The sequence below is a fragment of the Alosa pseudoharengus genome, unplaced genomic scaffold, assembly GCF_046254945.1.
Source record: "Alosa pseudoharengus isolate Yale_2024_CS ecotype anadromous, Long Island Sound unplaced genomic scaffold, YU_APseudo_1.1 YU_APseudo_1.1_scf_24, whole genome shotgun sequence".
NCBI classification, from domain to species: Eukaryota; Metazoa; Chordata; class Actinopteri; order Clupeiformes; family Clupeidae; genus Alosa; species Alosa pseudoharengus.
Window position 1 is genome coordinate 21,255,754 of NW_027468689.1, and position 22,251 is coordinate 21,278,004.

The 22,251-nt window shown below is 41.3% G+C and overlaps 2 protein-coding genes across 4 annotated transcripts in view; one reads left to right on the forward strand and one right to left on the reverse strand.

Annotated features, from left to right (window-relative positions):
- Positions 1 to 9,557, forward strand: part of LOC143142513 (insulin-like growth factor 2 mRNA-binding protein 2) — a 45,711-nt gene extending 36,154 nt beyond the window's left edge. For all 3 annotated transcript variants that reach the window (XM_076303448.1, XM_076303446.1, XM_076303447.1), the window contains 6 exons: positions 986 to 1,054; positions 3,688 to 3,804; positions 4,238 to 4,312; positions 4,630 to 4,761; positions 5,163 to 5,276; positions 5,957 to 9,557. In XM_076303448.1, the coding sequence (XP_076159563.1) occupies positions 986 to 1,054; positions 3,688 to 3,804; positions 4,238 to 4,312; positions 4,630 to 4,761; positions 5,163 to 5,276; positions 5,957 to 6,058 (609 nt within the window). In that variant the 3' untranslated portion in view covers positions 6,059 to 9,557. The remainder of the gene's footprint in view (positions 1 to 985; positions 1,055 to 3,687; positions 3,805 to 4,237; positions 4,313 to 4,629; positions 4,762 to 5,162; positions 5,277 to 5,956) is intronic.
- A 3,689-nt stretch (positions 9,558 to 13,246) lies between these two features.
- tmem41ab (transmembrane protein 41ab) lies at positions 13,247 to 21,177 on the reverse strand. Its single transcript, XM_076302515.1, has 5 exons — positions 21,017 to 21,177; positions 16,386 to 16,536; positions 16,121 to 16,282; positions 13,953 to 14,091; positions 13,247 to 13,485 (listed from the first exon to the last, which is right to left on the reverse strand). The coding sequence occupies exons 1-5, from the start codon at positions 21,175 to 21,177 to the stop codon at positions 13,247 to 13,249; spliced, it is 852 nt and encodes a 283-aa protein (XP_076158630.1).
- Positions 21,178 to 22,251: the final 1,074 nt, after the last annotated feature.

Below are 22,251 nucleotides of genomic sequence, written 5' to 3' on the forward strand. Positions count from 1 at the left end.
CTGATCACAACAACTCTGGACAAATTACGTCACACACACACACACACACACACACACACACACACACACACACACACACACAGAAAACTGTTTACACCTGACCGCCACCATCATTGTGTTCTCATGTATGTGTTTGGTGTGTGAGAACGTGTAAATATAAGTGGAACTGAGGTGTGTTCTCCGACAGGCTCCTGAGCAGGAGGTGGTCTACGTGTTGGTCCTGTGTTTGTGTGTTAGGGTGATTATTAGGTAGACCAGTTCCAGGAAGAGCCAGTGAGGTAGAGAAATGGGGATGGGAGGCAGGCAGGGTAGGAGGGTGGGGTGGGGCGGGGTGGGGCGGGGTGTAAAGTTCCTCTCCCTACTGAGGCTGACTCACCTCAAGCAGTGTGAATGCTATCTGCCTCAACTAAACACTCCAACTACTGACTAACATTCGATGTTTAGTGTGTGTGTGTGTGTGTGTGTGTGTGTGTGTGTGTGTGTGTGTGTGTGTGTCTGTCTGTCTGTCTGTCTGTCTGTCTGTCTGTTTGTGTGTTTGCAAGTGTGTGCATGTCTGTGTGGTATGTTTGCTTTTCCTTCATTTGTTTATTTGCTTAGGTCTGGATTTGTGTGTTTAGATGTGTGTGTGTATGTTTATTTGTGTATGTGTGTGTGTTTTTGTTTGTGTTTGTGTGTTTGTGCAGTTCATAAACAAAGTCTATCAAGCCTCCCAGAAGCTGTGACACACACATGGATAACTTGCAGTCTGGTTCTGTGTAGTCTGGCTTAGTGAACGGTTCATTCTGACATTTCTCTCTTCTCTCTCTTTCTCTCCTCTCTCTGTTTTGTCATCTCTCTTTCTTTCTCTCTTCTCTGTTTTGTCATTTTTCTCTCTCTTTTTTCTGCCATCTCACTTTCTTTCCTCTGTTTTTAATCATATTTACTCTCTGTCTCTTCTTTCTCTCTTCTTTCTCTCTCTCTCTCTCTCCTTCGCTTTCACTGCAAGGGTCTTTCATCACCCATGGGAGGTCTCTACGGTACAACCCCAGTGGGAAGCCTTCCACACCAACTCACAGTAAGTCCTCATCCTCACTCTCCTCCCCTCTCCTTTACAGCCTACTGCACACAGTGTCATACACAGTCTCATGAGATTATTATGTGTCAAACTGTGTGAGATAATTGAATCTTGTCTTAATTAAGTTTGTTGGATGTCTACGTAGCATAATCAATCTCCATGTCAGATTATAACACCAAAAAAAGTGTAATAATAACACCAACACTTTATTTTGAGGCAAAGAAAACTTGCTTTGTTTGTATAAATGGATAAATAGCCTTAGCCTGGATACCAGACTCTCTGACTTCGCAGAGAGTCTGGTCTAGATCCATTGGCAAACGTTTATTTCCTGGTTGGTGGACGCTTGTCTGAAGTTTGAAATCATTGGAGTTCACTCACTAACGTTAACGTTATATAACGGTAATGACGTATGTTAACCAAGGGGGACACAACGATAACGATAGGTTTGCAACTTTCGTAATCGATCTCAGGAACGCCCTCTGTTCACTGGTTGGTTCAGAGAAAAGTTGCCGAAGTAAACGAAGTGAACGAGAGCTATTCCAGGCGGAGTACTGTAGGGAAAAGAAATCGAGCGGAAGTACGTAGGCAGGCGGAGGCCAGGCTAAAACAGCCTAGGGAAATGGTGTTAAATAATTAATTAATTAGTTGAATTAGTTAATTAGTTAAATAAATCCATTTATTGATTAACATCAAACTTGCAGCAAGCCGCTCTCTTCAAGGGTGGTACAAGATTGACAGCCTAATGTACATACTGTAACCGGGATTTGGATTACACCTGCTTTAAAAAAGCCGAAATATTTCACCGCAAAATAGAAATGCGCTTTTACAGGCAGTTTTCGTACATACAGGGGAATTAGGCACATTTTACTTCACTTTTACATCTTTTTACACAAAACTCCCACTTTTCCTGTGACCCTTTCCATAAATGCATATGTATGACACCGAAAAGCGCAACTTTCCATTCTCCGCTCCTGCAACAGGCAAGTGCGGCCTGTTTGTACCTACCATGCCATGTTTTTTTATGCACAGGTTGTGAGGAAATTATGCCTCATGGCGGTGCAAATATGTTAGTACATCTAGCCCTGAGACCTTAAGCATATGGCTAAAGTCTCTCTTGTGGGCATGATTGCAGCCTATATTTAGCCAAACACTGGCAGAACTACCTTTGTGGTTATCTGTTTTGTCCCTTACAGAAATGTCAGGTTTCTGGTGAACTTTCGAAAATTTGGGCCAAGGTCATATTTTCTCATCAAATCTGCTGCAATCATTTATTTTTTGTAAGAAGTCACAGAACACTATAAGTAATAGTTACAGTAAAAATGGCCTTCAGTGAGTAGCCAACATAATTTATTGACATATCCAATTTATGACATAACCAATTTTCACAACCAATTCTATCAAGCTTCTAAGTTTCTGCAATAGCATTTTAGTGTCAAAACACACACACACACACACACACACACACACACACTTTGCAATAGTTATTGTTTTATTTTCCTACATAAAGTAAAGTTACAGGTCTTTTGCATATATGTTTATCCAAAGTTACCACTGGTCCACCACACCCCATGCATACTAGACAATCAGTAGTAAAAATCATATAATGAGGAATCATTCCTCGTGTGCTGGAGATGCCTCCACTCATAACCGCTGATATCAGTGTGCCGACACTTTCAGCAACTTGCCTATGTACATAAGCGCTGAAATTTTCAACTGAAAAGCATTGGATAAACGATTGATTTGATTGAGTGGCGCCGACAAAACATAGAATAGAAATCAGAAATAAAACTGATTCATAATCTACATAGTGGCGGCGAAAGGGTTGTGAGGGCTTGTATTGAAAACAACGGAATCTAATGTAATCGAACGTCAAAAGCGGAGTGAACTGCCCTCATGTCAGTGCCTATGTGGGGAGGTTCACCTGTAGCTGTAGCCTTGTATCCAAAAGCCACACAGAGATCCTGTCAGCACAGCCAATGCTGTAAATGCTTATGGTAAATTCCGTGTGAAGCACTGTTATGAGAGCAGGCGCAAGGAGGAGCATCATCATCTCCAGGTCGCCATCTGGTCATGCGTGGGAACGCTGTAGCAGAGTCCAGTGCCATTTCAGATCTGTGGAGGGGGCATTCAGGAAGTGCCCTTGGATTGGGCCGGGGGCAGAGTGCACTTTGCGCAATGTAGAGTTCACTCTTGAAGTGCACACTTTTGGAGGAAGGAGGGCAATGCCGTGTGTTGGGTGAAGGGTTCTTCACACGAGTGGAGATCTATGGGAGCTAAACTGAAGTGTGTGTGTGTGCGCGTGTGTGTGTGTGTGTGTGTGTGTGTGTGTGTGTGTGTGTGTGTGTGTGTGTGTGTATGTGTGTGTGATTATATGTATGAGGGATCCCTCTTTAGTGTAGAGGATAGGGGAGTCCGGGTCAGCCCTCCAACGCCCACATGGTGATCAAGCGTGCGCGCATGCACACACACACACACACAGACACACACACACACACACACACACACACACACACACACACACACAAACAGAAAACAGTTAACATCTGACCGCCCCCATCACTGTGTTCTCATGTATGTGTTTAGTGTGTGAGAACGTGTAAATATAAGTGGAACTGAGGTGTGTTCTCCGACAGGCTCCTGAGCAGGAGGTGGTCTACGTGTTCGTCCCCACCCAGGCTGTGGGTGCTCTCATCGGGAAGAAAGGACAGCACATCAAGGAACTAGCGCAGTTTGCTGGAGCCTCCATCAAGGTGAGGGCCTCTAGGGACTCTACAGAGACAAAATTGCTTTCGGATCCACAACAGATTTATTGTCTGGAAATAGGGCTTAAGGCCTACACACACGGCCGGCGATGCGACGGCGATTTATGGCAGGCGACCGGCAAAATTTAATAGAATCTATTGAAGTGAATGGGGCAACACATAGGGCAAGTGGGACGACGGCCGCCGCATCGCTCTAATCGGTCCCTTTATATTTTTCAGAGCGATTTTTGATACGTCATAATACAAAACAACTGTCTGATCAGTGTATCTCCACTGAATCGATGGGTGATCATGTCGCCAGTAGTGTGTGTAGTAAAGAGATGAACAGAATTCCATCGTCGCGTTTGACTGTCGCATCGCCGACCATGTGTGGTGGGCTTTAAGCAATCGTTGTTGTGACGGTTTTGTTTGTCCTCTCTAGATTGCTCCAGCAGACACCCCAGACTCCTCTGAGAGGATGGTAATCATTACTGGACCCCCGGAGGCTCAGTTTAAGGTACAGTTTGAAGGTTTTCCACTAACCATGCCAATGTTGTTTGTCTACGTTCATCATGTTTAGTAAACACATCAGGAATCCGTGTTCCAATGCCGCAGTTCAGTTGATTGCTATTAGACCAGTTGCAGACATTGGGAATGAAATACAGCATTTATGACTATTCCCCCACCTTTCATTCAAAACTCTTTCTCGATGTGGGAAATGGATGCAGATGTGTTCTTTTCTCCACATTGAGAACGAGGACGACATCCTCTGTCATGTTCCCCTGACTGGTCCTGGTTCCTCCCCTGACTCTCACCCACTGCACCTCCCCCCAGGCTCAGGGCAGGATCTTTGGGAAGCTCAAGGAGGAGAACTTCTTCACGGCCAAGGAAGAGGTGAAGCTGGAGACCCAGATCAAAGTACCCTCGTCTGCAGCGGGACGTGTCATTGGGAAAGGGGGCAAAACGGTTTGTGTGTGTGTGTGTTGTGTGTGTGTGTGTGTGTGTGTAATTTCAAATTCGTGTGTGTGTGTGTGTGTGTGTGTGTGTGTAATTTCAAATTCGTGTGTGTGTGTGTGTGTGTGTGTGTGTGTGTGTGTGTGTGTGTGTGTGTGTGTGTGTAATTTCAAATTCGTGTGTGTGTGTGTGTGTGAGAAAGAAAGAGAGCAAGATGTAGCCACACTTGTTAATACCTCTGTGCAATACTGCATGTATTTTAGTGGGTCCATTACGAATAGAAGCTGCTTCTGTAGGTGCACATTCATGATGAATAAAATTGGTCATTTAAAATCATGGTCATTAATCATGAAAAAAAGTTGGGGGTACAGCATGTTTTATTTGTCACCTGTGCACATTGTTGCCCCCTGCAGGTGAATGAGTTACAAAACCTCACCAGTGCAGAGGTCATCGTTCCACGGGACCAAACGCCAGATGACAACGACGAAGTGTTTGTTAAGATCATCGGACATTTCTTCGCCAGTCAGGTATTTTTTCCATGCTGTGGGTGTGCATAGGATAGATGTCCATGTCCATTGTGACCTACTCTTAGGGCCCTATCATGACAGTCTAAAATGCATGGTCACTGGCGAAAAGCTTATTTAAATTTAGTGGGATGTCCAATCCACATTGGGAGTGTTTTTGTTATCAAACGTCGGGCGGATGGCACAACAAGGCGTTCCTAGGTTTCTTAACCAGTCATGGGTGTGTTTTGAGCGTAACATCATTTAAACCAATGAGAATGACATCTGCCATTCCCTTTAACAGATAGCGGCGTAACTTTAAACAGTGTATTTTTCTGACAGTGCAAGCGTACTGTGGCCAGAGTGAAGTCAGACGCACAAAGGGGGCAGTCAGGCCGAAGTTAATTAATAAAAGATAGATAGATAGATCAGAATTTAACACTGGTTGCACGTGATTGGTTTATTCAAATTCACTTCACCAGAAAGGTCTCGTCCATTTCAAAGTCCCCGACTTGAGGTACAGTAGCTTCCCGCTACCTGTATTGCCGCCGAACTCAGGCTCTTAGAGTGTGTGATGTGACATTTCTCACTGTATGTCTTTTTTGACTGTTTGTGTTTGATGTTGTGATGATGTGTTGATGTTTGATACATATGTGTGTTTGCATATGTGTGTGTGTGTATGTGTGTGTGTGTTTTCTAAACAGACTGCACAGAGGAAAATCCGAGAGATTATCCAGCAGGTGAAGCTACAGGAGCAGAAGCAACATCAAGCACCGCCACCGCCGCCACCACACCAGTCAAAGTGACCTGGAAAGGCAACGACCAGCCAGCAGCAGTCCATGAATGTACCCCCTCACTCCACAACTGGAGACCGAACAGGAGACGAGGAAGAGAGAGAGAGAGAAAGAGAGAGAGTGTTTGCAGCAGATGACCAAGAGTGACCGCAATAGAGAGAACCAAACCAAAGAGCCTCACAAGGAATGGGGAATGCTGGGGAGACATGAACTGGTTAGGCACGGCACTGAAAGGAGAGCGGCAAGAGAAAACGACCAGTGGTGTCTCTACTGTCTTGAGCAGGATAAACAGAGATAGTGACCGAAAATTGTATGTATATCCATGTATGTGTGTATATATATATTATTTTCTTACTGACGTGTTGTCATTATGGACTGTTGATGGTTCAGCCACACGGGGGTCGCTGAGTCTTTCTCAACGGTTTGAGAATGTAGCTCTCTCCAAGGAGAGGAAGCGTAGATTTACTTTACAGCATTAAAATAATGCATTCAAGCTCATGTATGTAGGGAGCGTGCACATACAAATGTGAGAATTTAAAAGAGGTTTGGTGGTTTATTTTCAAGAAATGAGAATGGTGACCTGTGAAATTATGAGGACAAAGCTGTCAGTGTTTTTTTTTTTATATTAGAGATTACAGAGCTGGTACGTTTTCAAAGTATTAAACATAGATTCTATAGTGTTAACCATAGTGTCATTACAAAGGATAGGCTTAACCAGAATGTTGAAGTAAGTGTTTGTACTTTCAAATTAGACCTTTGTGTGTTAGCTGCAGTGGAAAAAAGGCTTCAAATATTTTATTCAGAGAGACTTACTCTCCTATAAAAGAAAATAAGAAATGTTTTTACATATAAAAACTTTAGAGACATCATTAACTAGTGTAGTGTTTTCCTCCTGATGGCAGCACATGTGCCAACATTGGAAATCCCAGACAGCTGGCCAGGTTTGGGTACATTTCACCTTGTGTAGTCTGTAGTCTGGCGTCAGGTTCCTTTCGCTGGGTCTCTCTATGTCTCACTCACTTGAAACATTAGCGAAGGCAAAATTGGCAATTCAGTACTAGGAAAATTAATTAGAGAAAAAAATCTTATTGATGATATTGTCTGCCCAAGACAGAAAAGTAAAGAAAAGAAACAGAAAAAAAATGAACAAGCTGACAGCCATTTTTTTGGTCGTTTCCTCCTAAATTGAGACCTCACAGCTGTTCTTGTCTTGTTAAGATGTGTTTTTTTTTTGTTGCCAGATTTATAAGCCTAGTGGCATTTCATCACAACAAGGCTGTTTTTTACGCCCTTGAATGTACAGTGTGCCACTGCCTTTAAAGAGAATAGGACATAAATGTCAAACGTGAAGGCAGAGCAACTCTTTACTGCGAGGGCGTCCGCTGTCCTCGCGCTGGTTTCTCTCTCTCTGCCGTAGAGCTACGGGGTCTACTGCATGGACCCTCTCCCTTAGTGTGCAAACGTTCTGCTGCTCCTCACCCCAACCCCCCAGCCACCCCAAAAGAAAACACTAACACACACAGCCTTCTTCATACCACTGTGAGTGTTTGTGTTTGTATATTTATATAGAAAGAGTGGTGAGATATTTATTAAAAGCTTAGATGATGCATATATAAACGTAAGCAAAAATCACAGTCGGTTTTCTTTTTTTTTTTTGCAGGGTTTTTTCCTCTTAATCTACTTCATAGGAGACATGGCCTGAGGTGTTTTTGTTTGCTGATAAAATTATGGATGTGGTAAAAAGAGACTTGTGAAGAGGTGAATAGTACTAAAGTCACTAAAATGGGAGATAAAGCCGCCTATCTTCCGCAAAAAAGGCATATTTGGATGGCTGTGTGAAATTTTTTAAAATAAATACAAAAAGTCCCGGGTAGTTTTCCAGATTACCAGGTAGTTATATATAGGTATATAAAGGAAGGTTTGGATTTATATATTTCCTATTTTTAAATATGGCCATTTTAACAGCCCAGCCTAAGCAACCAACCACCATGTTGGGGAGTGAGCAGTGCACATGCCAGCATGCTTATCTACCTTTGGCCAAACGTGAACAGCGCATGTCAGTATAGTGGCCTGTGATTGGTCAAAAAAAGTGATCTGCGTATTTTTATTGTAACACTCTACCTCAGACATCAGGGTACCTCAGTCCAATATTTTATTTTTTCCTTATTTTGGATATTTTGTATACATTTGAAAAAGCTCATGATCAATGAGCACTTTTTTTTTTTTTTAAATAAATGATAACAGCTACAAGCAAGAAGAGAGATTGGTTGGACCGACGGACACTATTCATTCAAACAAGGAGTTTAAAAAGGATCACGTTGCAGCCTTTGAATGCCTAAAGGAGTCTAGATCGCTCACTATTCTGCCTTTTGGCTCTGTAGGAGATCCTTATGTTACTGACCAGGAAGAGTAGCTCAAAATGGTGTATGCCATCACCTGGAAGTACCTTGGGTATAACGTCTGAAAGCTGATATCAAAAATGCAAGCAAACCTCGTGACTGCAATGAGATTTTGGAGATGGAAGGGGGGATTCTTGCCTCCAGAGTCATAGGGGAAGTGTAAACAATGTGCAGTTTGCCATCATCAAAATGTATTTTTAGACGTGTGAAATTGTAGTCTTCGCCGGTGGATATTCTTGATCCATCGTGTACAACCTGCCACTGTGTGAGCCGAAAAACATGAAAGTCAGATGTGGTAATTTGGTCATGTATAATTTAGGCTTTGTTTGTCATTGTATTACAGTATTCAGTTGTATCCATCTATATCAGCCCACCCCAGGTAACTACACTGGCAGAGATTGGCTTATGGTTCCTCTTTCAGCTGAGTTTTAGTTAGGATTTAGGACAGTTATATCTAACTATTCTTTTGTTTTGCATGGTGTTAGTTCAGTTTCTCACATAAGGGTTTTCTAATGAAACACTGTAACTCTAAAGCAGTGGGGTTAGCCTTTTTACTCTTTGGTTCACAGAAGTCTAAAAGGATAATAACAGTAATGATAATAATAATAAGGAAAATAATTTACAATGGTATCCTAGCATACCCATTAAGATTTAGTTATTTAGTTGTGGGTCAGTTAGAAACAGGATGTCATTTCACTTTTGTCTGGAGTGTCACCATATAGGTTCATCTGGATCAGTGGTTGTTACAACAGTATAGATACCACGAAGTATCATCTTAAATATGACCAGGATTGGAGGAGTTGGTGGAGGTAGAGCTTATTGTTCTTCCTTAAGCCCCCCCCCCCCAGACTTCAGGATTCCCTTGAGTTTATGTCACATGGCTCTTGCCCAATCACATTCCAGAACTACTTGGACTAGGTAGGAGGTGAGAGGAAATTTGTAACAGCTCAAAGCTCAGGGAAGACTTGGTAGTGGAGATGGACAGGGGTCTAATGGAAGATGCATGCCTTATTGGTGATGGTCAGAATTTCAGTGTGGAATTGTGGGTAAAATTACATATGTACTGCCGACCGAACCGGAAATGAGCAATAAAGAGAGTCTTTACAACTGTACCATGTCTCTTTTGCTTTATGTTGTTAAGTCAGATTATACTTTAAAAAAAAAAATAATAATAATAATAAAAAGACATTCAGAAAAGTTGCCTTTGCATGTAGGGTTCCCAGAGAGGTTTGACACCAGCAGTTAATGAACATTTTATTTGATTTATTTACACATTACAAAGCCATTTCACTTTTAAAATTAAATAAGACATAAGTTCTGTGCTTGTAAAATCATTATGAGTTCAGTGTAGCAGGACGGACTTCACATCAAATAGTATATCTCAATTCAAGCACATATTGCATGATAAAAATCTACCTAAATGCCACTGTCTTTAATAATATGATAAAACAATAGTATTTATTATGGGATAATGTGAGGGATGGTTGAAGGGTACACAAATGAATTCTTTCCAACACTACACTTGGCATTTAAAGTTTATTAGCAGAAGCGTTTGCCTTAAGCCTCTCCAAGGATACATGGGATGAGAAAGCACATTAGCTGCTTATTATCCGTGTTGCACTGTAACTGGCATACAGGATGAGATTCCCTGCTCTTGTAATTCAAGATATAAAAATATTCACCATCAACTCGGTCAAAAATGCATACAATTAAATAAAATAAATAAAGCGAAAACTGTTGGAGGTGTGGGAAAAACTATGTGGGAGAATCTACAAATCCCAAGGATAAGCCAACATAGCTCAAGGACTCATACTTTTAAAATGAAAAAAAGACTTGTTAAGGCACATGTCTCTGGCTTAACTTATTTGTTTCAAACAGCTACCTGAGAAACTTTACAATTACTACATGGAGCTCAAAATATTGCAATATTGCTATTCATTCAATTTAAACTAAATAACCTCCAAACATTGGCACCATAAAATATTGCACTAATATTCAACATTGCATTAATGCACAATACAAAGTACAAGCAGCAGCACGGACTTCAGTCAGTCATTTCTACAGTAAGAGACAAGAAAAATAACCAATAAACAGAAAATAAATGAGACATCATCATGACACTGTTCCACCAACACACTAGACCACCAGGACAAATCTTTTCATTGGTGAAGACGTGCTACACTGTCTTATTGTCAATACAGTACAGCTTTGTATTTCCTGACGAATAATTAAAACATCAGGTCTTGACTTGGGGTAATGGTTTCTTTCTTGTTATTAAGTAACTCAACCAACTAAGTAACAGAGATTATTCGCAATGGAATTCATAGCAAAATGTATTAAACATCTTGTGAGACGTGAACGTCTTAATGAGTCACATCATTACTGTGCTGTCAGGCTGGTGTGGAGCTAATTTAATCTACTCAGTGGTTGGGGCATAGTGTTTACATGTCTGGTAAAGCGCCTCAGTGCTCCACAGTGTCGCAGATGTCTGTAGCAGCTGATTTCACAACAGCTGGCAAAGGGGACAGGGTGTATGCCATGGTCCCTAACAGTTTGGAGAGGAGCACATTATCCTCAGCAATGTTTTTTTTATCATACTGAAGTGCGTTTAAGCTACTCTGATAGAGCTGCCCTTGCACCCATGCATATGTGTGTAAGTTCACATCAAATGCCAAAGAGTGTTATTCAAACAAGTATAGCAACAGGAGTTGCATCATCAACATGTGACAAACTGCCATGTTGCTATCATTCACCAGTGCCTAATGCGAAAGGTTAAATATGAAATATGAAAACTAGACATATCTTTTGATTTTGCAATGTGGTTTGGGATTGATGATATTAATGATTAGTATTAATGAAGAATAATAAACAGAATAAATCTGGGACTCATTACCAAGGACCAACATCAGAAATGATTTACTAGATAGTCTATAATAATTGTATACTGGTTTCCATATTATGGCAAATAATTTAAATGGGATAGATATAATCACAAAAGACCTTACATCTCCTTGGATTTTGCCCTTAAGATTTTTCTATAAATAGCCCATTATGGAAGCCCAGTGTGTTGATGCTCACAGTCAAGACACTCAAATGCATCATTGCAGTGCAGAAGCTTTGGTTCAAATAAAACAAGTGTTCAGGCTACTATAAAGTACTTCAGATGGCCACAACACAAACATTACAAGGGACTGACTACACAGTAGCATTCAAATAGTCAGTGTAAACATAAATGTAAGGACAGTGTGGTGTTTCTCTCGACAGGTACTGCTGCGTGTTGCTGTGATGCTATGCTACTACAGTATTTCATCTCTTAGTTCACCGCTAGTGAAAAACAATACATGAGTATCAGCTTGTCATTAGTAGCATCAGTCACTGTAACTTTGACATTTTGAAAATGCAAGGCCCTAATTTCATTGAAGGGCATTGAGCAAAGCAGCTAGCATCAAGCTACATCTGTCACACATGAACCAAAAATACATGTATGGTGTAGTGTGTGGGTACGTGTACGTATCTACTGTTGCATTTAGAATCTTCCTCATTGTATTAAATTAGCTAAATGATCTTTTCAAGATATTAAATTATTAAATAATCACATTTAACAGCAGGCATAATCACAAAGCTGCTCAGCTGCTCATTTCTTTGGTGACTCGTGTGTGTGTGTGTGTGTGTGTGTGTGTATGTGTGTGTGTGTGTGTGTGTGTGTGTGTGTGTGTGTGTGTGTGTGTGTGTGTGTGTGTGTGTGCGTGTGTGCGCACGTGTGCGTGTTTGTGTGTGTGTGCAAAGGCGTATGTAAGTTTGTGTGTGTCTGTGCGTGTATGTGCTGGTGCACATTTGAGCATTAAGGCTTCATAGCTTACATACATTTGTCCAGCATAGCTGGCAGGCAGTGTTTTAAGACTTGCTAAGATTGTCCCTCCCTCCACATCCTCCAATGGACCATTACTTCCTTTGAGGGGGTGAGTGGAGATCTGGGGGGGCCATAGTGGATTGCAATGCAGTGCAGGGGCAGCAGTCTGAATCACTCATATAAACATTAAAAACAGGGGGGACACCAGAGGTGCGTTCAATTTCCTTGAAAGAGGCGAACGTTCACGGCAAACATGTTTTTATGAACAGATACATTTGAACGATTTTGTGTAAACATTCCATCTCAGTGGTAACTCTCTGTCCAACTCCCAACATGTTTGCGGGGAACTACCTCCTCAAACTGTTTGCGAGTGTTCGCAAACGTTCGCGAAAAACTAAAGCCAAACAGAAAATTGTTTGCAAACGTTTGTGAACGTATGCCTATGTTTGCAAATTTGAACGCGCCTCAGCACTTCCTGTTAATCCCCTAGCCCCCCCCCCTCACCACCCAGTTTTATTATAAATAGTTGCTAATGAAGTGTAAAAAATGTTGATAATATATCAAATTAAATGATCGGTCACACTTTACTTGGATAGTTTGACCACAGACTAACAGACTTTCTACAGTCTTCAACACACTATGTCCACTTTCCTCAGCTCTTCCAGGCCTGATCCCTTACAACTTCACCTGCGTCCGCACGGGCAGGATTGCATTTGGTTATAAGGTGATGTTCAATAATTGTTCAACAACATTACATACTAAACTTGAATCTTAACAGATGATCTGTTAAGTCTCTGTGGACGGACTATCAGAGTAAAGTGTAAATGAGTAAATGATCAATATCACATCACTTTGTTATCAAATAAAGCAATATCATATTGAGTTGTAACTAATTCGTTATGCTGTAGTCTGCCGTATCCTCACAACCTTCAGGTGTCTCCGCCCTGGCGGTCATCTGGTCTTGCGGTCGTTGGTGGCAGGGCTGGCGGCATGGTGTCCATTGGGCTCAAGGCCGTCCAGTTTGAGGTGTGACTTGCTGTAGTGGCGGATGAGCACGCCGGGGAGCAGGGCCACGCAGGCGATGACCAGCAGCTGCAGCAGTGTCCCCCAGGAGAAGATGTCGTCCATAGAGCTGATCTTGGACAAGATGGAGCCCGTGCGGACGCAGATGAAGTTGTAAGGGATCAGGCCTGGAAGAGGTGAGGAAAGTGGACATAGTGTGTTGAAGACTGTGAATCATATGCTGTAGACACTGAAAGATCATAGAATGGGATGACACAGTTTAAATAACTGAAGTGCCAGTAAGAGTCAGCTACAAAACTTTATAGCAAACCCATACAGTAGATATTGTGTATCATAAATGGAAGGACTGTAGAAAAAGTACATTGTACATACAAAAAGTACACTGCTCACTTTTATATTGTTTTTGCCGGGCCTTGCATAAATATTATACACTTTACACTAGTCACTGGTACAGTACTCCTAACAATACCCATACCTGCATCAAATATTTCAGCTACACCTAAACATTTCTGTACACAGTTACCTTGATGCCAACCAGTGTGAGTGTCTCCCTCATGCTATCTCTTTTTGAGTATTTCTGGCATGACATAGTTTTATAGACAGCTTTATGATGATGCCACTTCAAGACGCTCACCGATGAAGACGGAGAAGAAGAAAATAGGGATGGGGATGTTGAGAATTGGGGAGGTGATGTTTAGGAACCAGTTGGGAGTCATAGGGAAGAATCTCAGGAAAAGCAGGAAGAAGAAAAGACTACTTTTGTTCTCTTCACACTGGGGGAGAGAGAGAGACAGAGAGAGAGAGTGAGAGAGAAAGAGAGAGAAGCAGAATAACAAAAGGGAAGAAAGGAAGGAAGGTTTGTTGTAAATGTCTTTAGTGTCTAACAGGAATTTTTAAGAACACTCAGGCTATATCTAAATTAAGAGGTCCTGCCTAGTGGCACAAATCTGGACACACATACACACACACTTTACAAATTTTTTATTTTAAGCAGTTTGGATAACAGTACTGTGTTAATGGCGGGAATCCCTTCTATATTAAATCCCCTCACCCTCTCAGGCCTATTAGACAAACTAGGAATTTCTGGGAAAGCTATTGACTGGTTTGAATCTTACCTTAAAGGGCATTTTTTCAGCGTGTCTTGGCAGGGACGGGTATCAAAGTCTCATGACCTCACCACAGGTGTGCCTCAGGGATCAGTATTAGGGCCCTGCTTTTCTCTATTTACACCACTTCTTTTAGGTGAGACCATTCACTCCCATGGATTTGACTATCACTGCTATGTGGACGACACTCAACTTTACCTATCTTTTCCACCTGATGACTCATCGTGTTTCCCAGTCGGATTTTTGCATGCCTAAGGGTATTTCAGTCTGGCACCTTCAGCTTAATCTCTCAAATACTTTTGGTGTTTCCAGCTAAAACAGATATTCCCCAACAGATAAAAATACAGCTAGACTCATCTTCACTGACTCCAACTATCGGCACGTAACTTGGGATTCGTAATTGATGACCAACTTAACTTCACTGAGCAAGTAGCCTCAATTGCAAAATCATGTCGGTTTATCCTTTACAACATTAGAAAAATCAGACCTTATCTGACACAAGATTCCACACAACTTCTTGTACAGGCCATGGTTATCTCCAAGCTGGTCTACTGTAATTCACTGTTAGCTGGCCTACCTGCTTGTATAGTAAGATCATTACTATTGATTCAGAATGCTGCAGCACGCCTGGTCTTCAATCAGCCAAAGAGGACACATGTAACTTCTCTCCTAGTTACTCTCCACTGGCTCCCTATAGTGGCCAGAATTAAATTGAAATCTCTCACTTTGGCCATAGGACATTGACTGATTCTGCTCCCTGCTATCTTAATTCAATGATCAAGATGTACATCCCCAACAGCCCAATGCGGTCTTCTGATGAGCGTCTGTTGTGTTGACCAGTCATGAACGCTAGGTCAAATTCAAGACTCTTTTCCTCAGTGGTTCCATGTTGGTGGAATGAGTTGCCCAGTGCTCTCCGTTCCTGTGATAGTTTTGTGTCTTTCAAGAGGGGTCTAAAGGCATTTCTGTTCAACATGCACTTGGTTTATTAAGCATTTCTTATGCGTTATGGTTTGTATATTATAGTATTTGTTTATTTTCATTAGGCTATTGATTGAATTGACATTGTTGTTTATTATTGCTATTCTCCTTAATGTAGTCTTACCAACTTTTTAAAGCAACACCAAAGAGTTTTTTATACCTTAAAATAATGTTTCCAAAATCGTTTCAGTGGTTCATCAACTCTTAACAGGGTGAACGGCAATTCTGCATTCGCTTCGCGGTCCTCTATCGGGTATAACCGCACTATGTAAGTTTGCCAGATCGGGTAGCGGATCTGTAGTTCGATGGAATGAGACATAAGAAACTACAAATTTGACTTGCATCTGATGTCGCAATACATCATACTTTTATAAATCATGCAAAATATTCTACCTTGTCTGTGGACATCATTATTTGCAAAGCAGGTGCTGGATAAACAAATAGAGTGCTTGCGACAGAGGGAACGTTCTTTGGTGTTGCTTTAAATTGTTTACTGTTAAATTTAACTTTGTATTGTTGCTATTTGTATGTCACTTTGGAAAAAGCATCTGCCAAATCCCATAACCAACCATGTACAAGTTTAGAGGTCCTTCTCTCAGGCTACCTATTAGCCAGTTTTTTTGTCAGTATGTTAGCCTAGAGAGGCTTCTGTTAGCCTATTTATTAGCCAATTAGTTTGTCAGTCTGTTAGCCTGTAGGCACTTAGCTTCATCACCTTCCTCTGCAGCATGGCAACCTTGTCTGGGAAGAGACGGACAACATGCTGCTTGCCAAAGGTACTGGAGAGAAGGTAGCAGAAGGTGGAACCCAGGGTGGTCATGGTGCAGGCGATTAGGAGGCCAGTCCATGTCCCAAACAGTGCCCCCGCTAGCATATTCTGTAAAAAAAAAGAAAAAGAATGCATAGATTTGTTGGAAACTGTACATTATGCATCAATACATGTATGTTGGAGTGTGTGGTCAGCTGGAAGATTTTCTCACCAGGAAGGATGATCCAGGTATAGCGAAGGACTGCTTGTACAGGTAGGCACTGCAGAAAAGCACGTACACATACACCTTGTGCTTTGCTTTGTAGAACTTCAGCAGGTTCGCCAGTGCCCTGAGCTCCTCCAGGTCTGAAGGGAAGTGGATCCTGGACAACAAACAGGTAAGTGTGAATGCAGAGGATGAAAGGAAGCTGATTGATTGACATTTACATTTATCAGACACTTTTATCCAAAGCGACTTACTTGTCTATTATATTACAAGGGACATTGTCCCCAGACTCAAAAGTTACAGTAAGTGCCTTGCCCAAGGGTGAACAACCGTGGAAGCCGGGAATTGAACCCACAACAGATCAGGCTACTGCATGCTAGCCCAGATCCTTAGCCACTATGCTACCATCGCCCCAAGGTACAGGTTAGTATGAATGCAGAGAATGAAAAGAAGCTTATTGATTAGTGGGTGATGAAACAGGAAAACCATCTGAACGTATAAAACATTAAGAAGCTCTCTCACAATTTCTTATGGACAAGCATTGATAGAGACTGTCTTTTCTAATGCCTGCATATGTCTAGAAGAGTCGAGCAAGCTTTTCATAACTCTGTCTTGGCTGCATAACTGGCAAATGTGAGGTGACGTGTTGTCTGCATGTTGAGGTCTCTGTAAGGTTAGGTTCAGGCTGAATACACAGATGTGCACTGAGGGAGAGTGGGTGAGTGAGTAAGACGTCGCTAAGTGAGTAAGTATGTGAGTGAGTGAGTGAGTGAGTAAGTGAATAAGAGAGACATAGGGAGTGAGAGAGCCAGAGAGAGAGAGAAAGAACTGAAATGGGATAGGCGCTGTGGATAGAAATAGGCTCACTAGTCTGGTGAGGCAGCAGGAGTGGCAGAGCTGCAGTGACACAATCACTTTGAACCTTAAGCTGGCCATCTTTTTTTAAATGCCACAAGATGACCAGGGCAGGGTGGACTTGTTTACATTACTGTAAGTGACATATGATTTTGTTATAGTTTTGACAGGATTCAAAGCAATATAAGAGAAACTTTACCTACTGTACACAATGTTAACAGTATTAACACACATCATGCTGATAACAAAAAATAAAATCACATCTATCAAAACCAGCAATGAAATTTAAAGTCATTTTTAGTGGTTGTTGATGTTATCTATTTATCACTTCACATTTCATTCATGTCTATATTCATTATTTCATCATAACAATTAAAAATAATCTGCTCTTCAGACACTGTTTAAGAATAATGCTAATAATAAAGAATAGTGCTAATAATTATGGGTTAGTGCTGACCCTAGGCTATTAAGGCCAGAGTGTAACCAGATCTTCGGGTAGGGGACTTTCATGCTATACTCCAACCCCCCAGGAACTATGCGTCGTGGTGCTTTCCTATAGGTTAATTAGGATCGTCCGGGCACTTTCATTGGTAACTTGACCCGTCCACTGTAATGTCATTGGTCAGCGGGAGCTGGAGGCATGCGAGCACAGCGTGATCCCTATGAGTAATCCGGCGTACAGGGTTTAATTTCGCTTATGCACCGTCCACGAGGAACGCGCCGCAAACCCAACACCTTCCTGGCTCTTCCAAGACTAGGGGTGTAGCAGCTAAGACTAGTGCCCATGGGAATCGAGGACCCATGACTGATGGGAACCTTGCGTAAGGGCTTTGGCTACTGTTCCTGAGTATACCCACCCGCCGCCACACCACGTTGGACAACAGCTGGTTATGACATAGGCAACAGTGTCATCAGAGACACTTGAGTCGCCCTGGAGCTTTTTAAAGATATGGCCACATATGCGTTCACCGATCTCAGGAACACACAGATTACTGTATTCAGGGACTTCCCACAGCAGTGTTAGGCTGACGTGTCTCTCAGTGAGTGAAAAAAAAAGTGTTCAGCAATTAGTTGACAAGTGTAGATATTGACATTTAAAAAAAAAACATTCCGTTGATTGATTAGCCACTAAAAACTCATCTCTGTTCCTCAAAATTACATATTTAGATAATAAATAAAATAAATAAATCTATTAATGACTGTACAACTCTAAGCCTATGACAACACTGCTTCTGACAACACTGTCTTACTCTCAACAGGATAGATCCCTTATGTTTGTGACACAGGAAACCCAAACTGTCAGATACTGCCTTTTTGAGACTTCCATCAGATCACTGCAATCCCAATACTCAGCTGTGACCACGACTGCTTGTTAACTGCTGGACATGTTAACAAGGTAACAAACTGACTTTCACAAGAAGGGGTCTTTAATAGCTCCTTGGGCATTCATCTCTATTTACAACTCTTTTGTCTGACAGGACTGGCTCCCTACTGGATGGGTAAGTGTAGTACACATACAATCCTTATATATGCTTAAAGGTGCAGTCACGCTATTTTAAGTCCATATCATTTTTTATCACATACAGCAAGCAGCCCAGGCTCAGTTGGGTGTGTATGTATTCATAGGCCTATGGACCCTTTCAACTGCAGAAACAAACATGTGCGTTCCTAAGGCGTTTCCAGAGGAACATAAAACAACATTAAGTTACAGTAATGGTAATTTGGGGACAAACAAAAAGAAAAAAAATACGTAAAGTCGACTTCTTGTAGAACATTGCGCTATACAGTCTGATTCATTTTCATTTCAAAGTATCTGGTTCCGGACATTTCAACCGTATGTCCGATTCAAACACTGAGAATTAGTGTATGGTTTTGCAGATTTGGTGTGGGGTTATGGTGTTTGAAAGACATGTTTAGAAAATTGTGTGACAAGCAAAGATTTAGTTTGTAAGCAGTTGTCCTTGGTTAAATAATGTATGTCGTTTTGGACAAATGCATCTGCTAATAATTTAATTAAATATAAACATAAACATAAATAAATTGCAGGGAAAACAATTACCCATGCCCCAAATTTCCCCAGACATAGCACTATAAATGGCTTTTCCTGCATTGTTTATGGGTTACTGTCCACCATAAGTAAAGTTATGAGAGAAGTTTATTCCACTTAGGGAATAACAGGACTGTTTATTAATTTATAACATACACTATTATTTATTCATTCTTTCTTTTTTCCAGAAATGCAAAAGGTCTGTCTCCCTGAATGACCTAGTGACTGCAAGTACATCTAATGCTTCTCCACTCCTCTCTTTCCCTCTTTCTCCCTCTGCCTTTCCCTCTCTCTTTCCCTCTCCCTTTCCCTCTCTTTTTCCACTTGCATTTCCACAAAACCGCATCTGACTCCTCAGCACATTCAGACTGCTCTTCCATAGCCCTGAGGGAACAGAGGAGGAAGTCCTGAAAGACAAGTCACCAGCCTCGTGACCCCTGATGGTACGCTCCTTTTGCACAGTATCTGGGCTGTCTGTTGACTAAGTTCTTCCTGAGTGTCTGCACACGGGGCTAGCAGGTGGAGACCCAGGGGTGGGGTGCATTGGGGAACGTGGGGGAAATTCTGCATGGGTCACGTTACTCCTTGAGACTGCAGTGCATCTCGGAAGACTGTCGTGTAGCACACAGTGACGTTAGTTGGCGTGGTTAAATGATAAAGTTCAGTGCGTGCATCAAGCCGCCTTTTACAACAGGTGCAGGACTGACAGATTTAAGATGGTCTGCTGGCTGGTTAAGTCACTCTAAAAACAATAACACAATCAAAATTTTATGATAACCTTTTTTTGTAGAATATAGTGCTTTGACAGTGCAAGGACATTTTTACATTTTTAGTTTCACTCATAGGTGTGAATGAGTAAGGATAAAGTGGTTAGAAAAAGTCAACAGAGTGGTAATTATAACAGCATTAAAATTTGAAGATAGAACCAAAGGCATCACTTTGATTAGTCTCAGAGCTGTTACACTGGCAGGGCCGGTATGCCAACCGGTTAACATCTATCTAACTTCCACATCCCTCCCAGGGAATCCAACCTCCACATTCCCCTGCAGTTATCAGGCCTGTGAGTCCTTGCCGTCAAAACAATACAACGTGGCACACAACCTTCACCCCCTGGTTAACCGTAACAACCAGCACCAGTCTGTGTTCAAGTTCAGGGCACAACACTCTTGAGAGACAAGGCATAAACATGCATTCACTGTAATAAGTGGACTATAGGATGATAATATAATAATAATATGATTATCATATGGAGACCTATCACCACAGATAATTAATAGTTTTAAGTTGACAACAGTTTGTTTAAGTAGATTGGGTAAGGTGTGTTCTACTCATAGAATATAGAACAGGTATATGCCTAATAGGCTAATATGGCTATACCTTTCTGCTACACACTGGAAGATATAATCAATGCGTGCATATTACAGGCATCTGCATGTTTATGGATACAACATATTATTTTCCAGAGACACGTATCTATTATTTCTTCATTAGGATGCAAAGGTCCACTTAACAGCAACTACATGGGAAAGAACAACTAGGGTAGGCTATTTGAATTAGAGACTGGAGCTGCAGCTATACAGATATACTGCTCACTGCAAAATGGTCAAGGTGGTCAGCTGTGATCTGAGATGACACTCATACTTCAGTCGGTTAGTTCGTCTATTAGCGCATGCCGTTTATGAAGAGCGCAAATATAGCAAGCTTTTTTTTTTAATTAATTTTGTCTAACTGATACCTGTCTTCTTCCATCTCCAACTCCCCAACTTCATTAGCGATTGGCGCTCCACTTTCATCAAGGCGAGCATGTCGCGGACCCGGCGGTAAGAAAACAGTCAAGAGGTAGAGGTAAAAAGTTGCGGCGCCGACCAACGCGATTAAACCCAAAATGGAGCGCATGTTCCCGGCCAAACCCGGAGTGCAAAACGCGTGTCCTAGATTAAGACCACAGTGTTATGAAGAGTCCTACGATCCCCTCGCTTATATAGAGTCAAGATATTATGACAGGCAGCTTCGTCAAAAACTTAAGAAGACGTGGAACTACTGTATGCGACAATGCAAACCCGAGGAACACTTCGTGGGGCAGGACCCATGGAGGATCACATGGGGGTCTTCAAAACCCGACTATGATCAGCTGTCAACCTCCATGACTCAGAGACTGCTTGGAGTAGAAATAGAAAGGGCGGAAAACTTCTAATCCAAGTGAATTGTCAACAATTTTTTTCCCCTCAAAGAAATTACTCCCAGAAGTCAGGAGAGTTAGCCTTTGCAAATTAAATAAACAATAAAAAAATAGAATAAACAAATAAATAAATAGACAGATAGATAAACAAATATACGCAAAAGTAAATAGGCCCAGTAGCCTATCAACTAATTATCATTTTACTAGTATCATTTTTTGTTGTTTGGCGAATCGATACAATAACATTAGCCTACGACTACTGTAATAGCCCTCAACTATAATAGTAATAATAATAATATAGAACTTAATATGAATTACTTATTAATTATTCTTATTTTAAATCTTTCCAGTATAACTTATATATATATATATATATATATATATATATATATATATATATATATATATATATATATATATCTCAATATTATAGTTGCCAAACAAATTCCACAAAATAACTCCCAAACAAAACTGAATCACTAGTTTGTAGTTGTTCTGTGGTGTTGCACTTGCATAAACTGGCCCATTGGTTGAAGGATTCACCTCAAACGTGTTACAAACGTTATTCATTTTACAATGAGCATTTCTCAATATCAGCCACTAGATGGTAACAACGTCAAAGCTGAAATTCTTTGCCAGCTGCATGTACACTGACATTAAGGTTGCATTTTGCTACCAAGACATTTGTGGGGGAAAACAGTTTGAAATACATTTCAAGGTGCAGACAGCAGCAATAATATTATTATTATTATTATTATTATTATTATTAATAATAATACAGTTGTTCTCAG

What these genes read in the sequence shown, in the direction of transcription:
- tmem41ab (XM_076302515.1), bottom strand. Translation starts at nt 21,177, where the DNA reads ATGCGCTCCATTTTGGGTTTAATCGCGTTGGTCGGCGCCGCAACTTTT. An exon ending in TTGGAGATGGAAGAAGACAG is followed by an intron (nt 16,537 to 21,016) that starts GTATCAGTTAGA and finishes TTTGTTGTCCAG; the next exon opens with GATCCACTTCCCTTCAGACC. An exon ending in CTTCTTCTCCGTCTTCATCG is followed by an intron (nt 13,486 to 13,952) that starts GTGAGCGTCTTG and finishes CACCTCTTCCAG; the next exon opens with GCCTGATCCCTTACAACTTC.